At 33.4% G+C, this 27,749-nt stretch overlaps 2 protein-coding genes across 5 annotated transcripts in view; one reads left to right on the top strand and one right to left on the bottom strand.

Moving 5' to 3' along the window:
* The window catches only part of LOC129943060 (restin homolog), a 240,161-nt gene that overhangs the window by 82,436 nt on the left and 129,976 nt on the right, over window positions 1-27,749 (top strand). For 3 of the 4 annotated variants that reach the window (XM_056052273.1, XM_056052274.1, XM_056052272.1), the window contains exons 2-5: window positions 1,805-2,819; window positions 3,668-3,941; window positions 10,563-10,676; window positions 16,105-16,269. In XM_056052273.1, the coding sequence (XP_055908248.1) occupies window positions 2,125-2,819; window positions 3,668-3,941; window positions 10,563-10,676; window positions 16,105-16,269 (1,248 nt within the window). In that variant the 5' untranslated portion in view covers window positions 1,805-2,124. The remainder of the gene's footprint in view (window positions 1-1,804; window positions 2,820-3,667; window positions 3,942-10,562; window positions 10,677-16,104; window positions 16,270-27,749) is intronic. The other variant, XM_056052275.1, reaches the window with a different exon arrangement.
* LOC129943069 (uncharacterized) lies at window positions 3,948-7,523 on the bottom strand. Its single transcript, XM_056052283.1, has 2 exons — window positions 6,057-7,523; window positions 3,948-5,680 (listed from the first exon to the last, which is right to left on the bottom strand). Exons 1-2 carry the CDS (start codon window positions 6,314-6,316, stop codon window positions 3,955-3,957), a joined length of 1,986 nt encoding a protein of 661 aa, XP_055908258.1. The 5' UTR covers window positions 6,317-7,523; the 3' UTR covers window positions 3,948-3,954.

Here is a 27,749-nt window from a genome sequence, read left to right as displayed (position 1 = left end):
AGTAAAATATATTAAAGCTTTAAGCCCACATTGCACTGAGTTGGTGCACATACATGAGTACTGCACCATCAATTTAAAATAAATTGGCTTCCGCCAAATCAATATAATGCAATGACATATTTCTCTAACGTTGGCTTTGTTTTGGTTTCAGGAAAATCTAACACGTTTTCAAAGCACATGTAAATAAAAACCAACACATCGTACATGATATATTCTCATGCACTCCTATAAGGCGACATACAACAGAACTCGTATTGTATGTTAGTTAGTTATTTAATTTGAAATTGAGACTTATTCCACTCTAGAGCATCAACATGCTCTTAGAAAAATCAACAATAGTCCATAAAACAAGTACAACAATTACAACAAAAGTACAAGGTATCTTTTTACATTGCTCACATAAATAAACCGACCACCTAAACCTATAAAACCCCCTTTCTTTCATCACTCCCTCAACGAAACTATTATGCATTGTAGATACTTTAGAAAAAAGTGTTGAAAGTGAAGTGAAATGTCATTCAGCCATGTAGTGTGGGACAAAATTTCCATGCTTGACATATAATATCACCCACCGCCAACCGAGATAGTTTGGCGCACAGGGGAGGCATTCTTATGTGACACCCCTATTTCTAACGTCATTCGGTCAATCACAAACTATCTAAAAATAAATATATTGAATAGAAAACTTTGTTCACCCTTGTTGTATATTAGTGTAGTCGCTAACGTAAATAAAGAAAACTGATCCCTGTTGCTTCGAATAACCCACTAAAGCTTAAATGACTTAACTTGGCTGAGTATTATGGAATGGACGGAGTCTAATTAGGGGCATAGTAATAATAAAATAATTAATGCATGAATGGAAATGGAATTTTTTCTTAATCGAGTAAAGTTGAAGAAACAATGAAAGTTCAACCAACCCTTAATATCGATTTTTTACTTGTACTAGAGAAAAGTTAAAATACGTACGTAATTGGTGATTGGAAATTCCAGCAGTTAAAAAGTACATTAAATAATTGTAACTAATAAGAAAATTATTCGCTATAAGCAGGGTTATCCATTTTGCGGTTTTAAAAGAAAACGTAAATAAAACAAATATGAAATAGTTTTTTTCATGATAAAGTGTGAACGTTCCAGATTTTACCTTCACCGCCAATTTTCATTAATGCAAATCAATGGTAGTTGGTTTATGACACTAGACCTTGTGATAAAGCCTTAATTGGCAGATTGAAATTATAGAAAACATATTTTTTAAGTCTATGTGTAAAGTTTAATAATAAGAACATATTAATGCAAAAAACGAAGAATAGTTGGGGAATAAAAAGATAGAATTAATAGACACCTGTCATAGTGACAATCATTTGAAAGATATTTAGTCAAATTCAAATAAAAAACTTAAATTGTCGAACCTTGAAACTTGTACCATGTTTATTGTTTTACCGCAGAATAAAACACTTTTAGCTTATAGTGGATAAATTTATCTTTCAAATCCAAACTCTACGAAAATGTTTAACACACAAAGAAATATCCCTCATTTTTAGGCTGCACTTCTCAAAGAAAGAAAATTCAGTTAGGAAATCTATCAATTCGTGTTGCATACTTTTAGGTTATCTCTTAAACTTTATTACAGAGCACAGTAGTGTTCAAAAAAAGCTGCTGATTTAATATCATTTTTAGTATGTAGTGAATTTTAAGAGAACCCCATTTTTTTCAATACTTTTCAAAGATTTGTATTATTATTTATATATTTATTAAACAAATTTAATTCTTAAAAATAAAAGTTTTGTTTTTTTTTATTACATTTCAGATTTAATAGGAAATGCCAAAAGTTTGAATCGAAGTGCTATATTAAAAAAAAAATACTCATTTATAAAACGACTAAAGGAAAGCAGAGATTTAATGCTATGATTTTTTATACTATGTACCAATCATTAGAAAAGAAACAAAAAAGTACAATAAGTATACGCAAAATATAAAATAAAACCGAAAATAATACAATTTTTATAAAAGATAAAGAACACAACAGAGAAAGAAAAACCAAAATAAAAGAAATTAAAAAGAGTCTCGAATAAGGTCGGACTTAATTAATACCGATAATATAATTATTATATTTATATATAAATAAAAATGGCAGATAATACCATTACGACCTCCAGAAAATCGTGCAAGCCCGATTGTAATCAATTGAATATTATTGATAGAACAATAATACAAAATAAATACTCAGATATTGATGAATATACATCAACGGATACAGAGGAACCAACATCAACAACAACAAGATATTCACAACCAGAAGATATGTCAGCCACATCAACGAATGATCTACCATTGAATATAACAAAAATGATACAAAATAAATTAAAACGGAAAAAGAAGCTTTCAACAAGTCTGACATCTGTCGGTGATACAGTGAATCAAGAGAAACGAACACGTATCGAGGGCATTCAATTGAATTGTCGTGGTAAATTAAATAGTGATTTGATTGCAGCAGCTAAATCTGCACCAACAACACCAACACAACAACCAGCATCATTACAAATAAGAGCTGAACGTGCCCATTCACGGACACCAGCGCCATCACCTAGAGTGGCGGAAAAAATAATAATGCTACAACAGAAACAACAACAATCACAATCACCAACGCCACAACAACAACAACAGCAACAACAAAAAGTTCCACCTCCGCGATTAAAACGCAAATTGGAAGAGAACGTGTTGACGATACAAAAGTTGAACGCTCAAACCGACCAGATGAGGCTAGAAATAGCAGAACTGAAGGCGCATCTTGGCACAGAAAAGGGCGCTGTGAGAGTTTTAAGGTAATTTATTTATTTAGTTTTAAGACATATTATCCTTTTTCTGTAACCCATTTCACTCTTTTGATAGTTAGTTAACTTTACTCCTTTATAGTATTCCAGTCAGGGACGTAAAAGAATGCAATCAATTGTTTATTAAATTTAACTCAAAGATTGCGTTAATTGATTGGGTCTTTAAATTTTACAATCACCAATCATTAGGCTTTAAAAAGACTGCAATAATTTTTTCTCCAACCATTTGACTGCAATTATTTAAAAATTCATGCATTCCTTGCATTAACTTGAAGTCTTTGTTTTCTTAAAATTTTGATATTAATCTTTTGGTGTCTGAGATCCAAAATCGAAAATGTCTTCAAGTAAATGCAAGGATTTCAAGTGAAAGAAATTAAATGATTGGTGATTGCAAAATGAAGGCAATCATTATATTGAACTCATAAAATATTGCATTCCCCAAAGATTTTATTCTCCTGCAATCTTGATTTTCTAGTATTAAAACAAATGTTTTTATTTTGTCCTCCTTAAATAAAAGAAACTTGAATTAAATCTAAGCTAATAAATAAGAATACCAACTCTTTTTGTCTCTCCATTCTATCCTATAAATTGTTGAACTTTTTGAAATGGCTTTTTCCTCTTTTAAGTTACTCTTTAAATATCAACATTTTGATAAAATTCAAAGCTTAAAAAATACTAACTTTTGATTTCTATGTTGTTTTTTATCTTCCTTATGATAAATTCTAACCCTAAATGTCTAACTACCATTTTGTTTATTTAGCTTTTTAACCATTAAGTCAATTATTGTAAATGTATTGTAGTAAATTGTACAATTTTTAATTTAAAAATTTCTTTTTCAGAGCTCAAAACGAATCCGAGTCCCGTAAATGGAAAAACGAAATCAAAAAGCTCCAAAATGCCATGGAACTCATGCGTAAAGTTAAAAAATCCAAAGATGAAGCTTGTGCCAATTGGACTAGCAGTAATCATCACTCGACTGCTGCCAGTTCATCACTAGCAACAACAAGCAGCAGTGCCAAAGATGTCAACCAAATGAATCATGAACTACAAAGACTGACAAATGAGATTACATCCTTGAAGGATGCAAATAGAAATCTAGAAGAGAAACTACAGGTAAGATTTAAGTTCATGAACTATTTGTATTTTTAATTTGTATTTTAGTTGATGTTGTTTTTTTGTTTTTGTGTTTACATGTGCCCTTTGCATGTTCCATTTTTGTACTGCAATGTCCTGACATTCTTAAATGCTTCTCGTTCCATTTACTGCGTTGGTATATAAACAATCCAATTCCATAGGCTTGATAAATTTCCACAAAAAGTACAATAGTCGCAAGAATTAGACCTAAGCTTAACATATAAAAAGCTGCCTGAAGATGATTGAATCTCAAGACCACAAGATCCTCTTCGTTTTGGTTATTTCGCACAATACTCTTCCCAGTGTTCTTGAATTGTGTGTCCATTAGTTTTGCCCAATGATCTACGAATCCATGTTCCTGAGCTCGTCTCACTAAAATGTCCAAGATTCCAAGATAGGGTGATCCGTAGGGCACAATGTAGACGGTCTGAAAAGGTATCGGACAGACTTCCATGATGTGAAACAATGGCCTCCCGCGGTTGTAGTGTTTCCTTGAATTGACGCGAAAGTTAATAACGTGAAATTTCTCCAAGTAGGCGTAATCCAGATCATTGGCATTAAGCTTTCTAATGAGGAAATCATCGGAAACTGGAATGATGCGTTTTTTAAGTTTTTTCACAAATGAAAGCGACGAGTCAACGTACTTATCGATGAACTTATGATGCCTAGCGTGTATCAGCAGTTCGTAGGGAGAATTCGCCAGTTCTCGCAAATTATCAATCTCGGGCAGAGCTATTCGGAATACCAAGTTGCTCATGAGATTGCATTTATATGAAGCTGTGATGAGTAGGCAATAGCTAAACCAAAACACCAGAAAGACTCTCATTGAAACGGTTAAATTGTGTTCGTTGAGTGGTTGAGTTAGCATGGTGGAGTACAGCTTCAAGCACACATGGCTAGTCTGTGGCAGGAGAACCCTACAAAATCCATAGGTTAGAAAGAACATCAAGAATATCACTGCCCAAACTGGTATCTGAAATGGTCGAAAAAGATTCCAGAACAACGAGGCTGGTTGGGCCTTTGGTACAAGAACACATAAATCGTCCCGTCCATAAACCACTGTGTGCTCGACTGTCCTCTTAAAATTGTCCAGCGAAAGAAATCTAGTATTTAAAGCCATATCACTTTTGGCCGTTTGCATTTCACTAAGGCAAAAGTCAGCACTGTTATTTCCCTCACTAGCATAAACGTTAGACCATTTGAAATTTTGAGGCATCTTAATCACTCGTGTGGCATTCAAACTACCAGCCACAAAGCTTGACATAAAACCATCGGCTCCTAAAACTTTGCCCTCTGGTTCGAAGATGGCTCGAGTCTCGTCCGGAAAAAGACATATTCTCAATTTTCGACCATTCATATCGGGTGTTTTGCGGAAGAACAAATCATTTTTACCAGCTGCATTCGAGTTGATTTTCCAAAGAAATTTACTCGTAAATGGTGAGAAAGTGTACATATTAATGGTATTGTTGCGCCAAAAGAATATCACAGCATTCAAAATCCAAATGTCCCAGAATTTCTTAAATGACTGGTATAACCATTTTCGATTAAGATCGATGCTGTTTTCGACGATAACAATGAAGTAGGAACGGTGTTTGGTGGCAGATTTTTTTTTAACAATACTCAAGTCGATTTGTTGGGAGGCGTTTTTGATCATTAGCACAAGGTACATTACGATTCCGTCATCGATGGCTTTCAGGGGCTGAGTTTTGTATTTATTTCTGGAATGGTATAAATTTATAGAATTCATTAGAATCTAATGATAGAAAGTTTACTGAAAAGAGATATATAACACTTTTTAAAAAATAAACTTCTTTGATTTTCTTATACCAATCGTTTCTCTAAATCATTATTGTTATGAAATGATGGAAAGAGTGTTATGTTGTTATTTTCGTGCACGTGACAAAAAGATAAGTGTGAGGTAGCAATAATTTGTCGAAAGGTTAAGCTGTACAAGCGGTCGGAAACATAGTGTATTTATCCTTAAATATTTACTGACAGGTAGAAATTGGTCGTATTTTAAATTTATACCCGTACACGTGGGTTGTGCGTTGTGCTGTAGCGAAATTTAACACGTTTCAAATTAAAAAAAAATACCTTAGAACTATATATGAACATCCACAATCACTGAATTTCCTCAGAATCGATGCAGGATATCCAGTTGAGGTATAGTTTTCAAAATACACATAAATTGCGGATGCATTGAAATTGCACAATATTTTTGCCGAATGATTTATGAGTGAAATTGATGCTTCACTCAAATTTGTTGGTTTTAGCTTGAATTGATTGAAGTCAATTGATGCACAAACAATTAAACAACAAATGAAATTTATAGCGATAAATCGAAAAAGTTTCATCGTTAGTTTAATTTTTATTATGAACCTGAGCGAATGTAGGCCGACCACACTTGATTGCCAAATGAAACTGTGACTGTCATTATTTTTGTTAAATTATCAAGCTTTTATAGTTTTTATTTTCTTGGTTATTTTAATTTATTTAATGGAATTGGAATCATCGTAAGAATATATATGTAGAACAATTGGTAGACAGCCGCACGCAATTAATTTGACGAAACACTCGCATATGTTTGCTTTTGAATTACTTAAGTAATTTTTATTAATATTTCCGATGCTTGGTTTTTGGTTAAGACAAACTGATAGTATCCGTACTTTGTTTACTACTTCATTTGCAGACTTTTGGTTAAATTACTGTTGGCTAAAAATATACACATGCACACATTTTGACAATGTCATCTTTTTGATGAGGAATTAGTATTTTTCTTAGGTTGATTGGATCGGGGTGGGCGGGTGTTGTGGTGCACAGAACACGTGTAAGAGGCGTTGATAAGTTAAGACGAAATAAATGATATGAATATGGATTAAAGTCCTTGTTAGGACAAAAAGTGTTTCTTTTATTGTTTATTTAGAAAGTGCATGTTGTTTTAGAATATCCAAAAAGTAGTTTTATTTACCCGGAAAACGTTAAATATTGATCTAATATGACAATAACCTTTAGCAAATACCAAGATATATCTTCGGTACGGTAACCCTTAAAAAAGACAGATATAAATGAATTAATTTTGTTATTTTCCACAAATCATTCTATACAAATGTTAAAAAGCTGAAGAGTTTGTTTGTTTGTTTGTACGCGCTAATCTCAAGAACTACTGGTTCATTTATTGAAGAAGGCTAAATGCTACATGCAGTTCACCACTAAATAATGTTTCGAAATTGGGTATTTCTTTCTTTTTATGCGCTTTTACTTCGTGCACTAAGGAAACTGGTAAAATTTTCCTACAATTATGTATTGTAATATTCGGCTTGGTCCGACAGTTAAAACTTATTCACACTTGCAAATAAAACACAATTTTACTTTATTTAAATTGTTCCAACTTATATATTGAACACTTTCAATTAATACTTTTCAAACACAGTCTTTACTCAATTATTACTTTTTAAACACAGTCTTTACTTTATCGCAGTTCACAACCAATAATAATCCCGCTTCGCTTATGAGCGCCTATTTATATACCTCAAATCGGTTCGAGAAACTACTAGGTTGTTCTCGATGCTTAACAAAGCTAGTTCTCCTCTTAATCCCTAGATGTTGCCCCTTAGAGGTTCTTGTATGCGCTGAATGTTCTCGAAGTTAATTCTTCTCTTAATCACTAGATGTTTCTCGATGCTTAACGAAGCGAGTTCTCCTCTTACGATACGCGATATTAAAAGAGATAAAGAGTGCATACATATTACAGTATGATATAATTGTTTACCTTAAGTCTCCGAAAACAGTCCGCTACAACATATGTCTATGTCGTTAAGATTCTTAAGCTTTGTGGGGGATCATATTTTTGACAGACAGCTTAAAAAGTAGTATTTTACTTTAAATAGTAATTTTTATTTTTTTTTTATTAAATTAAAATATGCCTAAAAGAGAAAAGCACCAGAAAAGAGTTGTCGGCGTACATTGGTTTTAAATTCTTGAATGCTGCAATGAAAGAGAAAGCCAGTACGTGGAGAGTTATTTTGCATTCGTGTAGTTCGCCTAAAGAACGAATCTCTGTAAGAAATAATTCATAGGGCCTAAGTGGAGATCAACAATTGATTGATGGACATTCTTAGAAGTGAGATCATTGTGTTTAAACTGTTTGAGACGAAGAGTGCAGTTAGCTTTATAGTTTGTTGAAATAGCGGCAAAAATATGTTAAGCAAAAAAATTAGTTGGAGTGACGTAGATAAATTTCTGATGTTATTGTTAAAAATTATCAAAAGGTAGTTGTAAAGTAGTAAAAGTAAATTGCTGGAGCACCAACCCAGAGATGAGAATTAAACCAGGTCTTCATTACCACCTATCAGTCAAATAAGCTTTGTATTATTTATTTTTCTTTGGTCTTTAGATTGTGCAATAGAGAAATTGAATCAGAACAATTGTATTCTCAAAAATTTGAGAAACGAAAAATTCTTTAAAATATGAATTTGCCAAATGCTCTTTAATGCATTTAATTTTTTATTTGAATCTCAGATAAATTGTCTTAATTTTATGTTTGTGGAATAATTAAAATATGAAAAGAATGAATCATTATTAGTAAGTTTTCGTTCCTCAGAATATTTCATAAACAGTTTATTAATCATAATTTCTATGACCTTGAAAAAAGTGTCATTAGTGCAACTGGTCAACAATTTGAAGGACAAGAAGATTCGTTAACTAGTTTTAAATAAATCACACAATTTAAAAATTCGCGTTTATAAAGACATACAAAATAAATAAATAAGGTGGCGCATCATTCCGTTGATAACTAGGGCCTTGTAACCTACAACTCTTAGCTATTCCTGTGTGTGTGTAATATTTTCAGGGATGAAGGAGGCTTACAGTTCTAAGCCGAATCCGAATGGCTAATTTGTGAAAGCACTTTTCAGGACAAGAATTACTCTTGGAGAATTTGTCAATTCCTCCCAAGAGGCAGTACCCGTGAAAAATAATTTAAGATGGCAGAAGCATGTGTTGAACTCAAAACCTTTTGCATGACAGAGATACCAATGCAATTTTTTATGTAAATTAAGCTTAAAAGATGCCAATCCTAATTATAAACTAAATTCAAAAACGTCACATTTGTGTTATGATTGTAAACTATACTATGGTTTCGTTTTCCTTGAAAGTTATTTTGAATACAAAATGTGATCATAAACTGTGCATCTTTATTTTTTCACGGAATTCTAAACTAAATGTTTTTTTAGACATAAAGAACTCTAAGTTGACAACACTATTTTAATTTGAGGCCAGCTGAGAAAAGCTGTCAACTGTTTGGTTTGACATTTCAAGCGAATTTTGTTCAGCAATAAAGCTCAATTTTGGTTTAAGGGATACGTCAATTAATAAAACTGTCCATACTTTCTTAAAACCGATGCTGACCAGAACGGGACAGCCAATAATACCTGCTATAGAACCGTCTTTTCTTAATTTTTTGTTTTTCAATTAAACAACTATGATGTGATAGGAGGTCTAGTTTTAAAAAGACGGTGGGCTGCGCCATATGTCACACAGCTCGTGTGACAATTGAAGGAAACGTTTGGTAACAGTACAGTACGGGCAATTTAACGTCACTTAACTATTTTCAGTGTTAATATGCAAAGTCATAAGTGACCACTTAAAGGACAGGATTCGCAGAGTTATTGCCGATAGGCGGCTACAAATTTTCGAAAAAGTAATTTGACTTCCAGATTAGACTGCGTCTAAACCAGCTTAAATTCATGTTTAAATTATAACGCCTGAAGATTTTTGTCAAAGTTCTATATCTCTCCCGTTTCTGTTAATCACTGTAAAAACATATGAATGAAATTAAACCTCAAGTTTTAATATTCCTGCGTTTTTAAAACATACTAAAATTAAAATATGCTTTAAAAGAAATGTTGCGCATTTTACCAAATTATTGACCCATTTAAACGAAGTTTATTAAATGTTCGTCTCAAATTTAAAAAGCAACTAAATATTTTCTTAATTTCGTTGAATTTTCTGTATTTCCATAACGATGGATAAAAAATATCCCTTATTCATTGTGTTTCTAATAGTTTTTACATTCTTTAACACTCTCCCTAATCATCGTTTATTAGTACTGAAAAAAACTTATGTTCCATTTGACAGCATTGAAATGAATTTAAGGAAAAGTTTTTGTTATTAGGTAGGAACAATATTTGAGAGGTTGATTTGCCGTTTTGAAATATCAACAATTCAATTATGTCAAATAGGTATAGGTATTCAAAATCAGCATTTTCTGAATGATGGATATTGCAATGGCTCTAAACAAAACTTTTATGTATTACCTTCCCAGTGTGTTTATTCAAAATTTGTCTACCTATGTGCATGATCCTTTAAGAATCCATTTGACATTACCAATATTTTTAATTAAAAAAATGCCCTTCTAAAATGTGTTCCAACTCCTTCGTTTTAATGCGTGTGATACCAGTTGATTCGCCTAACACAAACCTGCTTGCCTAACGTTTTTATAACATCAAAAATGTGTCCAACCTATCTAACCCCTGGCAGTAGAAACTCTTGAAAGAGAATTTATCATTCTAATTATTATTCTTTAAACTATTCGAATTACAGATGAGCAATGATGCTGAGCGACGTAAAGTAGCAGATTTACGTGAGCTCAAAGATTCATATGAAATCCGATTGACTCAGTTATCTAAATCTGCCAAAACTGAAATATCACGATTGGTAAGTTCTTAATAACAAAATATATATATATATATTCTCCAGTAAATACCTCAGAATTAGAAAACGGAGCTCTGAGTCAGTTTTGTCGAAATTAGCATAAGTACTCGCATGAGCATGACAACAGGTCATAATTTTCGAAAGTGGTAGTCCTGCACTATAACCACAACCTGCCTAGGGCAGTCTTTTTTCCTCAATGAACATCGTGGGAAGCTAAAACGGCCAAGCCCCAGTAATCTAAATGTTCGCATTCTTGATACCTGCGTTGCGTAGCGCATACACGTGTATGGGCCACAGCTATAACAACCTAATGAATGAAATTACCTTTTCCTAACCAATAATCAAACAAAAATAAAAATCAAAGTTGGTTGGGATCGTGCCCGCACTTTAATCAGACTACGCAGTATGCAGGTTATATTCAGATATATGCAAGTCTTTTTCTTGCTGCCAGGCGGACTGACTGAATGAAGGAGTAGCTGCGAACAAAATTCCCTTTCCGCTCTTATAGGTAAACAATATATTCAGAGCCCGAAGCCTATAACAAAAACCACCATCACCACAACTCAACATGTATGTGAACCTAATTGTCGACTTGCGTATATAAATTAAATTGATCGCCAATAACTTGACTCCTCGAGAGGAGCCAAAGAGATACCGAGATGCTGGCTGAGGCTCCTACGATCATATTGTTGGTTGTGATTTTGTGTTTGTTATTGTCATTAAAATCTCAACAACAACAACAACAACTAAAAAGTCCAAAAAGTTTTCAGATCTCTGGGGGCAAAATTTCGACAAAAACAAAAAATAAAATAAAATTGAAAACAGAAAAATGAAACCGAAAGGGGTCAGTGGCCGGACCGCCGAGCGGTCTATAGGTTTCTCCTCTCACCATATCCACACGTGAGGTTTGACTTCATGCCCTGTGGGCATTTGGATGACTAATAAAAGTCCATTAGTTGATTTGTGTTTCTGTCCAAAAACCACAGCATACCGATATAGTATTGCAACGGCTGCAGGCTAACCAACACGAATGAGATCGTGTAAGAAGTTAAAAGACTCAAGTTCGACTTCGACCCGACTGCATCAATCAAAAAACATGGGTCATAAATCAAGAGGAGATATTAAATGCGTGTGAGATGCTTTTCTTCACTTGTTTTTCGTCATTGAGATCATCAAAGATGTTTGATAATCAAGTTGAATATTATAATCTTTAACAATTTTAAAAAACAAAACATTTCAAAAAGTTATATATTGCTTTCGGGTTCTAACTTCTAAGTGACATACATATACTGCAGTTAAAGAACAAATTTGAGACACATTTTACTGAGGAGATCTTTTTTTGTAGCTGATGTAGTGGCAGCTAGTCTAGGGACATGTGGGAGTCTATGTTAACATGTTGGTTTTTTGAAAGAAAAATTTCAATTGATTTTTAAACATATCGAAAAGTAACATAACATGAATTGTCACATATTACAATTGGCTTTAGTGCAAGTAGCTTGATATGGTATCAAATCGGTGTTTCTTTAAACTTGTCAAAGCATTCTCAACATCATAGTGATCGTCAATTTGTACTTGATGGCTGATCTTGTTATGCAAAAAAGAATGCGGTCACACATTTAAAATAGCGAGTTTTCTAATAAGGACTTAAGAACTTGCAAAATTATTTTCTTTAATTTTCTGCTCTTCAAGTGTCCCAATGGCTTTAATTCTTGAGTAAGCTTGATCGTGTATGGGTGTAAACGAAGATACTTACGTCTGGTCTTAGCGAAGCCCGATTCTTGAGAATATTGAATAATTGACTGATTTTGATCATTTGCTTCGGACGCCTGAACTGTAGCGATATTTTCGACACTTCAACCAACATTACTTGTTATTACCTGAGAATTACGACTTAGTTAAAGATCTTGAAGTTGCGATCACCATCTCCGAAAATGTTGAGTTTAGTGCATTAATTGACAATGACAGTTTTATGATATGTAGAAGGATGTGTACGCAAATTAGATTCAAAGTTGTAAGGTCCCTATTGTATATATATGTTGTCCGGCTGCATTGACGATTAAATACCGAGCCTCCTTCAAAACTGATGACCTTCAAGTTGTCTTTGGTCTTCCAACGTGTCTATTACCCTGGGGATTCCATTGGACGGATTGTTTTGCTATATTGTCGTCCAGTTTCCTCAGTGTATGGCCTTTCCAACGACATTTCCGTTGTGTGATGTCTACGTCCAATTTTTTGGCAGAGCATTTCCATGCTTCATAAGCATATAACAGCACTGATTTAACGTTGAATTCGAAGAGTTTCAACTTGGTGCGTAGCGATATTGTGCTAGAATTCCACACAATAGAAAGGATTATAAATGCACTAAGGGTTTTGTTTATTCTACTGTCCTCTATGGTCTCCTGTCTTAGAATAACTTGTGCGCTTTGGCTCGTGGTCATTATTTTGGTCTTATTTGTATTAATCCTTAACAGCCACTTCTCCATTTAATTGCAGTGAATGACACATCTGATTTAAGCCTGCCGTGTTGTTTGCCATTAGCATTATCTATGTGGCTTAGCTTGTGAAACAGACTTCATTGGATACCGTGCCCTTCATTTGTACCCACCGTGGCAGTCATCACATTGTCAATCGCCAGCAAACACAGAATTGTTGACAAGACATCTCCTTGTCTCACTCCTTGACACACATCGAAGGAGTCTATTGTGCAACACAAAACACCTTGCGTTGTTGTACGATTCTTTAATAACATCGACAATTTTCTCAGGGATTCCAGATGCGTTCACGATTGACCCGATCAAAAGCCTTTTCAAAATCTACAAACATTAGGTACAGCGGTGATTGGTACTTAGATGATTGTTCAAGTATGATTCACAAGGTGTTGATGTAGTAGACGCACGATCGGACACTGCGAAACCCCGCTTGGTGCCTATTGAGGGTAGACTCGATCCTGGACTTAATCCTCTTGAAAATAAAAGTTGCCATTCACTTCGGAAAAACGGACAGAACTGTGATACCGCGCCAGTTATTACAGATTTTGAGGTTTCCTTTTTTAGTAACTTTACAATAACTCCATGCTTCCAGTCCCTTCGGTAAGTTTCACTCTCCCAGACAGCCTGCACGAGTTTCAGAAAAATACGGGAAGCTGCGCCAGGTCCAGCTGCTTTGTTTTTCTTTAGAAGATGTATCCCATAACTTATCTCTGCACTTGTTAAGGGACTGGTGTTAACACAATTGTGGATTCAATTCTGCATTGTGGTTATCATTTAGCAGCGCACAAAAGTGCTCCTTTCAATTTTGTAGCTGATCTTCTATCATCACTGAAAGGTTGCCGTTCAAATCTAACACGGGATGGTTAGAGGTAGTGCTACTGCGCTGTCCGACAATGTCCTTAGTGATTTTATACAGCTCCCTTGCGTCCCTTTTCTTCCTGCAGCATGTTCCGCATTTTCCGCAAGATTGTTTCTACCTTTCTGCTGCATAATGAAGTGATCGATTTGATTTTTGGTTCGACCATTAATAGATTCCCAGGTGATTTTGTGGCAGGTCTTGTGCGGAAACAAAAAACCCCCAATTACAAGTTTACGAGCGTCCCTATTAGAAAACCAGATATTTCCATTAAACTCGTTAAATTTTTTAAATATACGAGTAATGTGTTGCCTACACTTTTACACTTTAAGTATAAGTGTGTACAAGTGTCGAACATTTTTGTTTGCATTTCGACACACACATTGTATATCATAAACTTAGCGTTTTGTTTCAATTTTAAAATTTCCATTTCAATAAATAAATACTACTTAAAATGGAGTTGTTCAAACTCACAATCACAATTTTTGAAGAAGAAAATAAGCCACCGAGATTTTTTGATTTAAAACTTTTACATTTATTTTTTTTGGAGCCCCATGACTAATAGACACCAAAACAATTCCAAGGGAAATAATTACTCATGGGCCCTAGCAAGTGTAAGTGAGAAAGTTTGTAAACCAATTGAGTAAATGACAAATACAATATTGAATTGAAAATTGTGTGAATGAAACTCACCTAAAAACTAGTAAATTCAGAGCCAAAACTCGACATAAAATATGACCTTTTCATTTTATAAAAATACTAGCTGATCCGACACACGTTGTTTTGTCATATAAATAATTTCTAGAAAATATTGTGTTGTAACTTATTGTAAGTGTGTGAGGATGTGATATATAAGTGGGACACTACGGTGACAGAATGTTGAAATATTAAATCACCAAACATTTTTTTTTTATTTATTAAAACTAATTCTTTAAAATTATATATATACATATCGCTATTATGACAATATTACCAAAAAAAACAATACCAATCCCTTAATGCAACAGACACAATTTTTTTGTGATCCCACCTTTTGTCAATACAAACAAACGTGATTGTTTGCCCACTCGAAAGCACGCTTCGTATAGTTGTCCGTTCTCAAATCTGAGTGAAGGCGTCTCAGGCGTACGTTCAATGTGGAATAACGGGAAGTGTTTGTCTGAAATCACCTGAAAGGAGTAACAGACTGCCGCGAAATAGTCTATCGGTTTTTTTTATATATTCCAATGTCCTGTTCAACGCTTCAAGTGAATGTTTGTATGCCATAGCACATTTGACCCAGATGAATAATTGTACACTGTTTTACCACTGTGGCCATGAATGATTGTTTTTAATATTACACACTGCGTCTGGGTTATTTTGAATATTTAGTGGCAGTTCAAATACTGAATGACCTGTCCTGCCTCCATCCAATAAAGTTGCCGCAATGCCATAAAGAATGTTTTAATTGTTCCACTTGGTGCATCCAAAAGAAACCACCGTCCTGCCGAAACTGCGAGCATGATGTGATCATAAATGGTTCTTTGTTCTTCATTCAATAGTGGGATATTGGAAACAAAAATCGCAACCATTTCTTCAGTGTTCTAGTTCGAGATTCAATTCAGGGTCTATTAAATCAGATGCATTTCGATCCTCAAAGATCCTCAATAGCAATCAATACTTCATTGAACATAGCGTTACTGAATACTATCGTAAAATCGTTGCACCGTGTAAGAGGTTGATGCAATTGAAGCATAGCACTTAGGAATAAAAAAAAATAGATAAAAACCTATACTCAGACCTACCGAATCCATATGCAAAATTTCATTGAAATTGGTTAAGCCATTTCGAAGGAGTATGGCAACTAACCCTGTGACAGGAGAATTTTTATGTAAACACAAATAGTTAAAAACATAAATATTTTATAAATAAGATTCACGAAATCAAATTGTAGTTTAATAATCCATGATCTGTAATTTAAAATCCAATTTAACCACTTTTGTGGCGGCGGGCAGTTGCAGCGGCGGCGCGGCGCCTACAGTAAAATCATTTTTAATACCTAAACCAATTTATTTTTAATATACTCGTATTATTTTATTACTTACAGCTGGAGGAAATAAAAACCAAAGAACGTAACATCGGGCAACTTAAAAAGGAGACACTTACGTTACAAAAACCAAAAACGAATAAAACAACGAACCACAATAATAATAACAATAATACTACTAAAAAGGATATAAACCCAAAGAATGCAACTCAACATCCAACAGAGGTAAGTTTTAGTTTTTGTTTTTATGTTTGTTAAAGACCTTATATCCTGCAATACTTATGCAGTACTAAATCTCTACCATTAAGTTAGAAGTAAATGAAAAATGGACTTAATTCCCGCGAAGTCTAGACACCCAGACATAGATTCATCGCAAGTTATAATGCTCTCAAAGGGAGTGTCCTTTTTTCTTTTTGCATCGTGTCGGTCGTCGTCGTTTATGTATTAAATGTCTTTATTAAAAATGTCTATATTCTCTGCTAGCTCTCTGTGATCTCCTCTGGAGGTAGGCCGATCATAAAAATTTCCTTGCACTGTAAAATATTCAGCCATTTGCTCGAACCCGACCAACCGCCAAGGGAACCTCGACGACGAGCGACGCTTTTATTCGACGAATTCATAGACAATCTCCAAGATGATCTCATCTAACATGGTAATTGCTTCGGCAACACCTTGTTTTGCCATTAATTTCAGATTGAACATTGAACATTTTATGCATGCGGTGGATGTGGATAAATGTGCTCTTAGCTTAGGAAGGACAAGATCACTGCAAGTACTTTGAGTATTTATCGATTGTCGGAAAAGAAAAGACCCTGAAGTTTTATGGCATTATATAGCTGAAGCTGGCTCTATCTAGACGAAGTCATCAATGGGTCTGTCTGTCTATCTGTTTGCCTGATGTGCTTCTTTGGCTCCTGATGGAAGAGTTTATAGCTCCGCGATTTGCATGTTGTGTGGCATTGATGTCAATTTCATGTTTTGATGCTCCTCACGGGCATTGATCTTGTAATCTGGCTTTTGAAGTTGAAGCTTAATAGAGGAAGCTAACTACTACTGCTGTTGCTGCCGCTTCTGCATGGTAGATGGTTGATTATTGTGTGCGATGCTATCTTTCTGTGATGGCATAGACGCTTACACATAGACTCTGTGGGAAATTCGATGAAGTGATAGGTGGCTAAGGCTAAGAAGATCTAAAATAATGGGTTCGAGAGTATAAATTGCACTTTAGCATCACACTGATGATTTGCAAAATGTTAGTGATTTTCTTTACAAAGTTGGTTTGAACACACTGTGACTTTGCTGAACGTGGGTTATTGGAGGTATTAGGAGAGGAGTATTTTTGATTAAATGTTTTAGCGTTGATTTATGTATGTACAAAGATTTTGATTGTTTTTTTTTAGTTCAGCTATATTTGTCATGCCTAATTAGATGATAAAAATTGCATTGTTTGAGATTTTCCACTACCTAACTTATGTCATTATCAAAACTCGTTTTATAAACTCTTAACTGTTAAGTTTGTTTTTATTTACCGAATTGAAAACATATCCTATAAATAGGACCTTTATGACATGGAATATTTAACTTTTCACATACCATGCTGCTTTTGGTTAAATCAAAGGTTCCGGTGTCTGTAAATGACTTGATTCGAAATTCAATCTGCCATGTCACCGTAAAATATATTTAGAAAATTTGCTTATCAATTTGTCTCCAGAGGTGGATTGTTAAGAGTTCTAGGATTTAAAAACCGCACTTTCAAAGAAGCCCAATATCAGTTGCGTTTAAATGTCGAGAATATGTTTTAGAGGTTTATCGGTCCGTTATTGTTTTTGAGGTAATTGTTTTGAGGATCAAGCAATAGTTATTTTAAATACAAATTTACTGTATAGGTTGTTTCATATTAAAAATATTAATTTATCCTTGGTGATCATAGTTTTACGTTTGATGGTTTGTCCTATTAGGTTAACAAGCTCCTTTATTTGAGTGAAGTCGGTCTTGAAGGAACAGAGTGCGTCTTCTGTATTATAAGAAAAGTCTTTAAAAGACTAATGCCCAATTTCACAGTGGAAGTTTAAACTTATGATCAGGTGAATCTGAACTCAAGTTTAAATTTGAAGTTCAACTCCTCTAATTCCACAGTGTGCTCTGAACTTCAGTTCAATTGAACGTAGTTTAATTAAATTGTATGAACATTTGGAAGCGTATGATCTAGAAACACCACAAAAGTCTCCCGCAGTTATGAGGAGTGATCTGGCATACAAGCGCAAGGTTAATAAAAGCTTGGTTTCGGCAGATATTGAATGGTTCCTGCAAATTAAACATTTTAAATTTTATAATTACACAATATTATTATTTGTTTTTTACCATTTTGTTACATTTTCAATTTGGGATCGGATATGCTCCAAAACAATGTGGACTAAATTCTTCGACATTCGAAATCTGTCGAAGAATTCTGTATCGTCCCAATAATTGAAATGATTTGTTCTGAATTGAATGCGTTTTTCTCTTCTCACATTGGCAACTAAAATAAAGTTTTCCTTATCACTAATATCTTCAATATAACTTTCCGAACTCGACATTTTAAAATAACAATATACTTTTTATTAATATTTATTGAAAATAGGATAAATCACCATCATAAATTGAAACTGGGGGTAAGCAATTTTTGTTTGTATCCCTTTGTCGCCTATGAAGATTATAATCCCATTTGTTAAGGGTGTGTTGCAGCTAACGTCCACTTTGTTCGTGATTGCGCATGAGTATACGAGTATATTAACATTAAATTTCTGTCAATTGTCATATTCTTCCATCGTGCAATTAATTTGTCAAGCTAGAAAAAATAAACTCCTAAGAAATTCAGTAAAACAAAAGAGTTGAAGTTCGAACCTGTTTTTTAATTTTGTCTCACAATCAAATGAATTGCTTGACTGTTAGTTCCGAAATATCTTTCAATTTTTACATCAATTATATTTACGTAAAAATTAATTAGCTGCGCCATTTGATGATTAGTTTTAGAAGAACATCAAACAAATTATCACAACCAACTCGAAAAATTATAACAAGAGGTTTTTATTGATAATTTTATCTCAAAACTTATCTTAAACCAACAATTTAAAATATCCTTAATGCAATATTTTTTAAGTCCATGAATTGACAATAACATTCTTTTGTAAAAATAATTTCAAAACAAACATTTCAAAAATGTTATATAACATAAATCAGTTTCATTGCCTTTAAAATGATTTATAAATATTTTGAATAAAACAAAGTCATTTTATTGCCTTAATTTATCTTTTGAAACGTTTAACATTTAAGTTGAATTTATTCTCCATTCATTTAATTATGAGATTGTTGTTCGCAAAAAACAAAAAAAAATATAAACAAATACTTTCCCTCTCAAATGTGATAATGGTGACACTGACACCAAATAAATGAACAAGAAGTAAAACAAATCAATCACAACAACAAAATACAAAACCTAACTATATGTAATTAATCAAAGTTTTCAAACATAGTTTAAATATATTGATCAGCAATAGGTTATTAGTGGCACTCGTCAGTCGTCAAACGTTATTTTTATTGCCATTGACCGCGTGTCTATCGTCTGTCCGTCATCGTCGTCGTGCGTCGCCGTCAGCTTTTGTCGGTCAATTTAGGTGAATGAAAGTTGTTCATTATGCAGATTTAATTGTTTTTCTATTAAGTTTTTTTTTGTTGCTTCGAAAAATCTGCATAAATTGGTAGATAACTAACTGTTTTGCCAAAAATGTATAGAAGAAAAATAATCTAAAGCAAAATAACAAAAAATAATTGCAAAGGTACAGCAATAAATTTAATTAAAAGAAAAAAAGTTTTTTTATTTGTTAAAATTGAAAGTGGTAGGTAAAGAATTTGTATACCGACTCAACGTGCCTAATAGAGGAGCTAATGATGTCGTTTTCGGGGAAGAATTTTAATTTTGTGTGCCCCTTAGGGGAAACACTTTATATATTTGATTAATTTACTAAGCTTTCTATTTCACTTAAGGTTAAAGAGAATTAAATTTGTGTGAAATTGTTGAAAACACAGGTAAATGATTAGATGCTGTTAAAAACATAATTTAAAAAAGTTAAAGATAGTGATTTTTTTTCACAAACCAAACATATATTTAAAGTTCAACTAATATCCTACTGCGGGAGCTTAAGCAATTAGGAACAAATATCATCGTGACGACCGCGTTGGAAACATTATTTCACTTTTACTTTTTGTAAGGGTCTTTTTTTTAATGACCTGTCATTTATTTAAACGAAAGTCATGTCTTAAGGTGAATAGCCTACTGAAAAGAGCTGTCAATCAAATTCCAATGCGGGACAACTTGTCACGTGGGATTGCCACAAAAAGTAACTAAATCATTTTTAGCTTTAAAACTTGGTTTGGTGACCACATTTTAAGAAAGATTATTTAGCTTTTTTTTAATTTTTAAATTTAAGGACCCAACATTTTATAAGGTTTGTAAATGAATGCAATCTTTTAGAAAGATATTTATTTATTTCTTAAAATAGTATTTGGGTTGCTACCGCTCCGTTCACACAGAGATTTGATATTAAAAATACACCTTTAAAATCATGAAAAAAACCTTAATTTAAGTACAACGAACATTTCCATTAAGAAATAGATTGAGTTATTATTTGATTTTTTTCTGCAAGTCAATTCAACACCAGCTTATTCACTAGGCAGAAATTAAACCCAAGACCTCTGGCATGACAGTCCAAAGCACTTCTTTTTCACTTTTAATCATTATTTCTTAAAACTAGCTTAAAGCTAGACAAAAATATATAAAACTAGCTTAATTATTCATAACTTAAAACTAACTTACTGGTCTTATACGGACACTCTAAGTTAAACTATAACAATGAATACTAATGCCTCTCGGTCCTAGGATCTATTTAACTTCAATTTATTTTGTTATTCATTAGAAATTAAAAAAAAAATAATATCAATATCTTTTTTTATATTGATTTAAAAACTACTTAAAATTAGGTTCTTAATATAAAACTTAAAGCTAACTTAAACTACCTATTCTACCTATAAACTACTTAAAACTAGAACAACCACAGCAGTAAATCTAACTATCTAACATTTTTTGTTTTTCATCTTTTTTTTTATTTTTTTGTTATTCCGTTTGTTTTGTATATTTTTGTTATTCCGTTTTTTTTTTCGTATTTTTTTTTGTGCCACCATGCCTATCCTACTTAAAACTTAACCCTAAATCTATAAAACAAGTATGTAAGCCGGCCAAGGCTTACAACCCCATCCCGACTAACCACTATCAAATGCCGATTGAAACCACCAAAACTGGATCCCCTGCTTCACCCTATCAGTTCGGTCCCGTTCGGACATAACCCTACTGAACCGAAGGAGCTCTGCTCCGCCTTGTGGGATGACGTTCCGATTGTACAGGAGTCGCCTATCCACTGTTCGTCGTCTGGAGTGGTAGATTAGCAGAACTACCAATCTATCCTGTATCAGACCGCATCTATCTAAAAAGAGGAATTCCTCTGGTGTAATGAAGCCGTTCAAGCGTGAACTTTCAAAATACTCGTCGTTCGGATAGACGCCCCGAAAATTCAACTGTTGTTCGAAGACATAGCTCTTGTAATGTGACCTCGAACGAGTTTTATCATGAAATTGTCAATTTTGTTGATTCGAGCCCTGTTGTATAGGACCTCGTTGGAATAGTAATGCACGTATGAAGAATCGGCTGTTCGATATAAGCCGGTACAGATTCGTAAACACTGCCGCTCGAAGACTCGAAGCACACACGAAAACCATAAACGATCATCGGCCGTATGAGGGCCATGTAGCAAATTACCTTCACTCTGGGGTTAAGCCGACTGCTGTAAAACAGCCGTTTCGTCAGTGCAAAGGCTCCTCTTGCGCTGGTCAGCATATATATGTCCGTCGAAATATAAATACTGATCTAACCAGATACCGAGGTACTTCACAACACTTTTGCTCGCTAATGGCTGCCTGTGAAGATCAACGATGACCATCTTGCGCCAATTCTTACACGTATCCCTCGTGGCCCCAACCAACGGAGTCCGGAACAGAATTTTCTCCGACTTCTGGACATTTATTTTTAGTTTCAGGTCGTCGCAATATCGCTGAATCTTGTCGAAATCACGCTGCAAGAGAATTCTAATAACCTCAACCTTTCTGGCCGTTCTGTACGCAATTAGATCGTCGGCGTACGCAATTGCCTTTGTAAGACTATCTATCAGATCGCTGGTGTAAATACTGAAGAGAATCGGCGAATTCAGCATTTTTAATTGAATGTTGTGGTAAAAGTTACATTGCCACTTTTGACAACAAACTTTCTACCGCTAAGCATATCGTAAAGTATATAAAACAATGGATTGCTTTTGCCAAGCCTGTTCAGTTTTAGGTAAAGACCCTCTTACAATTCGGTGTCAAAGGCCTTTTCCAAATCAACCAGAACTGCACCTGTCCATTGTTGTTTTGATTTATTCCATTGGATATCAGAAACGAGTTTAAACGCAACATGAATTGTGTCATGACCCGCCTTGAACCCGAACCAGTTAGTATTTTTAAAGTCATAATAATATTCCTCTATTACTTGCAAAGAATGGAGAACTTGTAATAGCACAGTGTTATGATCAGAAAGAAGTTCGTCAAAAACTATAGGTTGAGACACAGTGTTAGCTGTGTTTTTAGTGGCAAAAACGTCTAAAAGTATGTTGTCCGAAGAATTAGCTCTATTACAACCTCAGTCTCTGTGTCTGCAGTTCAAATCACCACCAACAATATAATTTTTGAATTTAATTTAGAGCTTTCTTAGATCAGATTGTAAAAGGTGTCTCTTTAATGGGGATGAAGATTCTCTCCAAAGTCCGAAGGCATGCACAAATTACGTCAATAGCTCTATCTTGATGATCTTGATCTTGAAATGCAACATTTCTTCCTGATTGCCAAAGCAAGAATATTACGATTATACTTTTCTTTTTTTGTTTAAAGCTAATAGCATCAAAATAACATTTAACATTACACGGAAATATGCGTGTGTTAAACTTAAATAAAATTGACATCACAATAATTTTTGGTTTAAGTTTATTTCAAACCACGGTTAAAATGAATCAAAAGCCTTCTTTATGTGACCAAGAAAATCTTTCCTGTGTCTCATCATTTAGTCGCATACATTTTAAACTTATAAGATTTTCTAACGGTTTGGGAAGAAGGTGGAACATTAACTTGTTTTGTATTTTTTATATCCAATTCAACAGATTGGAATTTCCTGTCGTGATGCCTCGATTCAAAGTTCACACACTCCACACATAAGAGCTCCATACTAAATATTTTAGGGATGCGTCACAGATTAGAGAGATCATATTTTGTGCATAGATCGTAGGCTTAAGAAAATGTATACACTTTAATTTTCTCCATCAAAAAAGAAAGAAGAAAAACTCACACCAGGAACAAAAAGATGAAGTGATTCATGTTTTGTAGATTTAGTCAATGTGAATAAAATAATAAAATTGCGGCTTTTACAAATAAGAAGATTTATCCCAAAATGCATAGCGAATCGATACAATATTCTACTCTTCATCATTATGACAAGACCTGGTCAAAACAATATACCTAATCTAAGTCCCCCAAAAAGCACGGTATTTGCATGAATAATAATTTTCGTATTCAAAAAGATTGGTACCTCTACTTTAGAAAATACAACCATAGCAATAATTTATAATCATTAACACCCCATGAATTGTCTTTTCATAAATACCTTTTCAAAGCCTGTCAATATTAGTCACAGATTTTAAAATCTTACAGAAAAATTAACACTTTAGAAATCTTGCATAAATATATTTTTTCTTCATTTAATTACTCATAATAGAATAAAAACAAATCAAATAAATAAATGCTAAGTAAGCTATAAAATTGACAATCGAAAATATATATAAAAAGAAACTTAACAACTAGAAACTAATCCAAAACTATTAAAAAAACATATATTCTAATTTTGTGTATGTTTTTTTTTTATTTTGCGACACAAATTCATAATTTTATCATTAAGTATCTCTCCCCCTCATTGATTGTTAAACAAAAAAAAAAGAACTACAGATTCTCAAAGGTAAACAAAAGATCAAATACTGACCCACAGCAAAGATAAATAAACCAATAACACCAACAACAACAACTAAATAGTATCTTAAAAATCAAATAGATACAAGATCACAGAGTATCTAACGCCACTCTCACTATTTAAACTCCTAATCAGCATTATTTCCCACCATCAAAGATCAGAATATAATTTTTACCACCGACCATGCGAAGAGAAGCCACGAATCAAACATGTTTGATACTCATGACAAGATCCAGAGATAGGTGCATGATGCATATTAACTTGGAATTTAAAAAACAAATAACTAAGCACCTGTTTTTTAGATCAAACTTAAGAGATTTTGAAAATAAACCGGTAAAACAATAATTATCAACGTGAAGCCAACATAATAAAGAGAATTTCAAATTCTCTTTGAAGGGGCAGATATAGTTACCTCTTTGGTTTTTAAATTCTTTCTGCTTTAATTTTTGAAATTCAAAACCAACTTTCTTTTTAACTACTTAGCTTCACAAGTTTAAAAAAAACGATAAGTTATTTGAAAAATAAGGACATTAATAACATTATTTCAAGCGGCGTTTCTTGCATGCTTTATTTTAAAACAAATTTGGTTGGTAAAAATAGGGTTATAGTGAATTAGAATTATTAAAGGGGAACAATTCTGTCATACAATATTTTAACGCGATAGTATATAGCCTCTATCCTTCCTCAATAAATGGGCTATATAACACTGAAAACATTTTTAAAATCGCACTAATAGTTCCCGAGATAAGAGCGTTCAAACAAACAAACTCTTTAGCTCAATAATATTAATATACGTAGATTATAATTTCTATGTTTAAGAAAACCATCAGCGTTTAAGCCGCATCAAACAGTCAATTTTATTAAATGTAAAATAAGTAATGGCTTGAGAATTGGCTTTGCCGTAATTTTTATTATTGACGAAACTATTAAACCTGAAATGAGCTTCATCACTAAACACAAAAAAATGAGCGAAATGATCTATGAATTTTGCGAACAGTAAATAGTCATTTCCAAAATGTAGAAACGGTGTTCTGCAAAAACTACTGAACAAAAATTTCAAAAAAAGACTAAGTTAAAAATTGCTGACCTGTTGCTAGGTTATTTGCGTAATTCCTTAGCTTTTTGAATTTATTATATGTGAATCACTATGTTTCATTGTTACTTTTTTAATGAAATTAGCAGAAAACTGTATTGACTGTTTTAGAAAACAAACTGTATTGCTTAACTGATTTCAGTAAGGCGTTTGACAAACTTTCACATCGAGTTGTGCTTTTTAAATTGAGAAAGAAGAGTTTTAGCCAACATTTGCAAATTATTCAATACATCATGCTCTGTATTTTTCAATGGTTGTAAATCAAATAAGTTCAAAATTAACTCTGAAATGCCAAAAGAATATATTTAGGCCATATTTTCTTTTTGTATTTTACTATATTTATCATCGGTGTTGAAGCACTCTGTGCATCGTTTATAACGTAACTGACGTGTTCGTAATAGTCTGCTGCTTAGCGTTGTATATTTTTAAAATGTTTGTTAAGTAACATTATACCGTCCATCATCAGTGTATTATTTGATGAAACAATTATATATAAATAAATAAATGTTAAATTATCAGACAACACTGATCACTTTGATGTTGTCAAAGCCAAAAAATGTGTGCGGATGCATTTAGTTTAATACTTTTTTTTGAACTTTAATTGTAAACAACTGTTGCAGATTGAGTTTTTTTTCGGAGAGTATTGAATTTTCATTCGAAATATGTTTTGTTCTGTATATTAACTTGTTGGTATTATTTAAAAATTTAAAAAGCTACAAATAGAAATCAAGGAATAATACCTATTACACGAAAATGGTTCGTTTGACGAAAGGGATATAAACTTTTTTCGTAGGGCATTCAGTTCACTAAAAAAAATGGAAGTTCTAACACAACATATCGATATGGAATATAAAATATACCCTTAACACAATTTTTGTACAGTGGAAATATAGGAATTATTTTTATCATTCTTAGCAATATTTTCCAAGTTGTAATCAAAAATAAAAATGCTTGCATTTTTAAGACCAGTCTAAATGATAATTGCATTACAATATTCAACTTTCTAATGACTTCACTTAATAAAAGATTTCATGGGATATTTTATTCCAAGATTATTAAAAATAATAAAGACAACCAAAAAAAGTGTGGGGATGTATATAAACCTGTGAGTGGGGTCAAATCGCATGACCCTGGTGGTCAATTCACATCACCCCTGCAAGAGATAACCCTTTCATCAAATCGTTCATGCAAAATGTCAGTCGTGGCGTTAGGTGTGTTTCACGTAGCGCTCGTCCTGCTGGAACCATATGTTGTCTAGGTTCATATGGTTCAATTTTGGTTGTTGACGGTGACCGCCTTACTGACGTCGTTTTCGCAAAAGTACGGACCGATTACCCCGTCGGCCCAAAATTAACACCATACCGAAACTTTTTGAGGATGCATTATCACTTGGTGAACCTCGCATGGTTTGCTGTCGTCGGTAGATCCTGTACGGGTGTAGGCCCAAGTCCCGACTCAAAATTCGCCAAGTTAAAGTCTGCGAAATGCCGAGTTCTTGTGCACGGCGAGGATTAAACTGCTTTGGGTTATCTTGCGTTCCTTGAACGTACGAGTGTTGGCTGATTGTTTACTGAACCGGCGTCTCAAATTTGGCCACCAAAAGTTTAAGAGTAGAATGTGTAAAGCCACCACATCTGCCGTAACGTTTACGTTAACGAACACTCATTCTTATAATAAGGTTTTATCATTTGAACATTCGGGTAACTTACCTTGATGATTTGGCATAAAAAATTGAATAATAAACAAAATATTTGTCACCAAACCAAAATGGCTGCAAAAACCTATCCGCGACAATTAAAAACCCCTTTAGCTGTTTTAAGATGAAAAGCCAACGCTGTCTTGTATCCATTAATCAAAATACACCCCACTTGTGTGACACTTATATTAATGAGCACTCGAACATCGTGGTAAAGTTTTTTGTCTAACCTTTTTACACGTTTTTTTTTAAGGAGTGTTTTCTATTGAAATAGCTAGTTGCATTCCTTTAATCATAGTTCAACCTTAATACTCTTAATACTATGAATGCCCATCAGTTTAAACTTGCACCCAATTTTGAGCCGTACAGTAAAGTACAGAGATTAGTTTTTTAGCCGTACTACGCAAATGTGGAATGTGTTATTACCCTCTCTTTCTCTGTCATTGCAACCTACAAGAATTTAAAACTAATATACACCGACACCTTCCTTCTAACCCCTCCTTTTTTCCCTATGCTCACGCTGTATCTCCGGTATAATAAAGGTATTCTAAACCCTTTGAGAGTCTTCTAATTATAAAAACAAAATATATGAAATATTATATATATTTGAACATATTATTCTAGATAGATTTGGAAAACTAACAAATTTTCGAATTTTAAGAAGTAATATTTTAAAAACCCTTAAGTGGTATTGTAATTTTGGAGTATGATCTAAATGAAATCTATCAACATTTATCGAAAAACTCTAATTTGATTACCAGTAACAAAACCTTGTTGAC

Source organism: Eupeodes corollae, chromosome 1 (genome assembly GCF_945859685.1).
Source record: "Eupeodes corollae chromosome 1, idEupCoro1.1, whole genome shotgun sequence".
In the NCBI taxonomy this organism is placed as follows: Eukaryota; Metazoa; Arthropoda; class Insecta; order Diptera; family Syrphidae; genus Eupeodes; species Eupeodes corollae.
Note: the sequence above shows the minus strand (reverse complement) of the source record. Positions and strands in the feature narration are given on the sequence as shown.

Bases quoted from the DNA above. Each gene is read 5' to 3' on its own strand.
- LOC129943069 (XM_056052283.1), bottom strand. From the start codon at position 6,316: ATGAAACTTTTTCGATTTATCGCTATAAATTTCATTTGTTGTTTAATT. The intron at 5,681-6,056 runs GTATTTTTTTTT...ATACCATTCCAG, and splicing joins TGTTCATATATAGTTCTAAG to AAATAAATACAAAACTCAGC.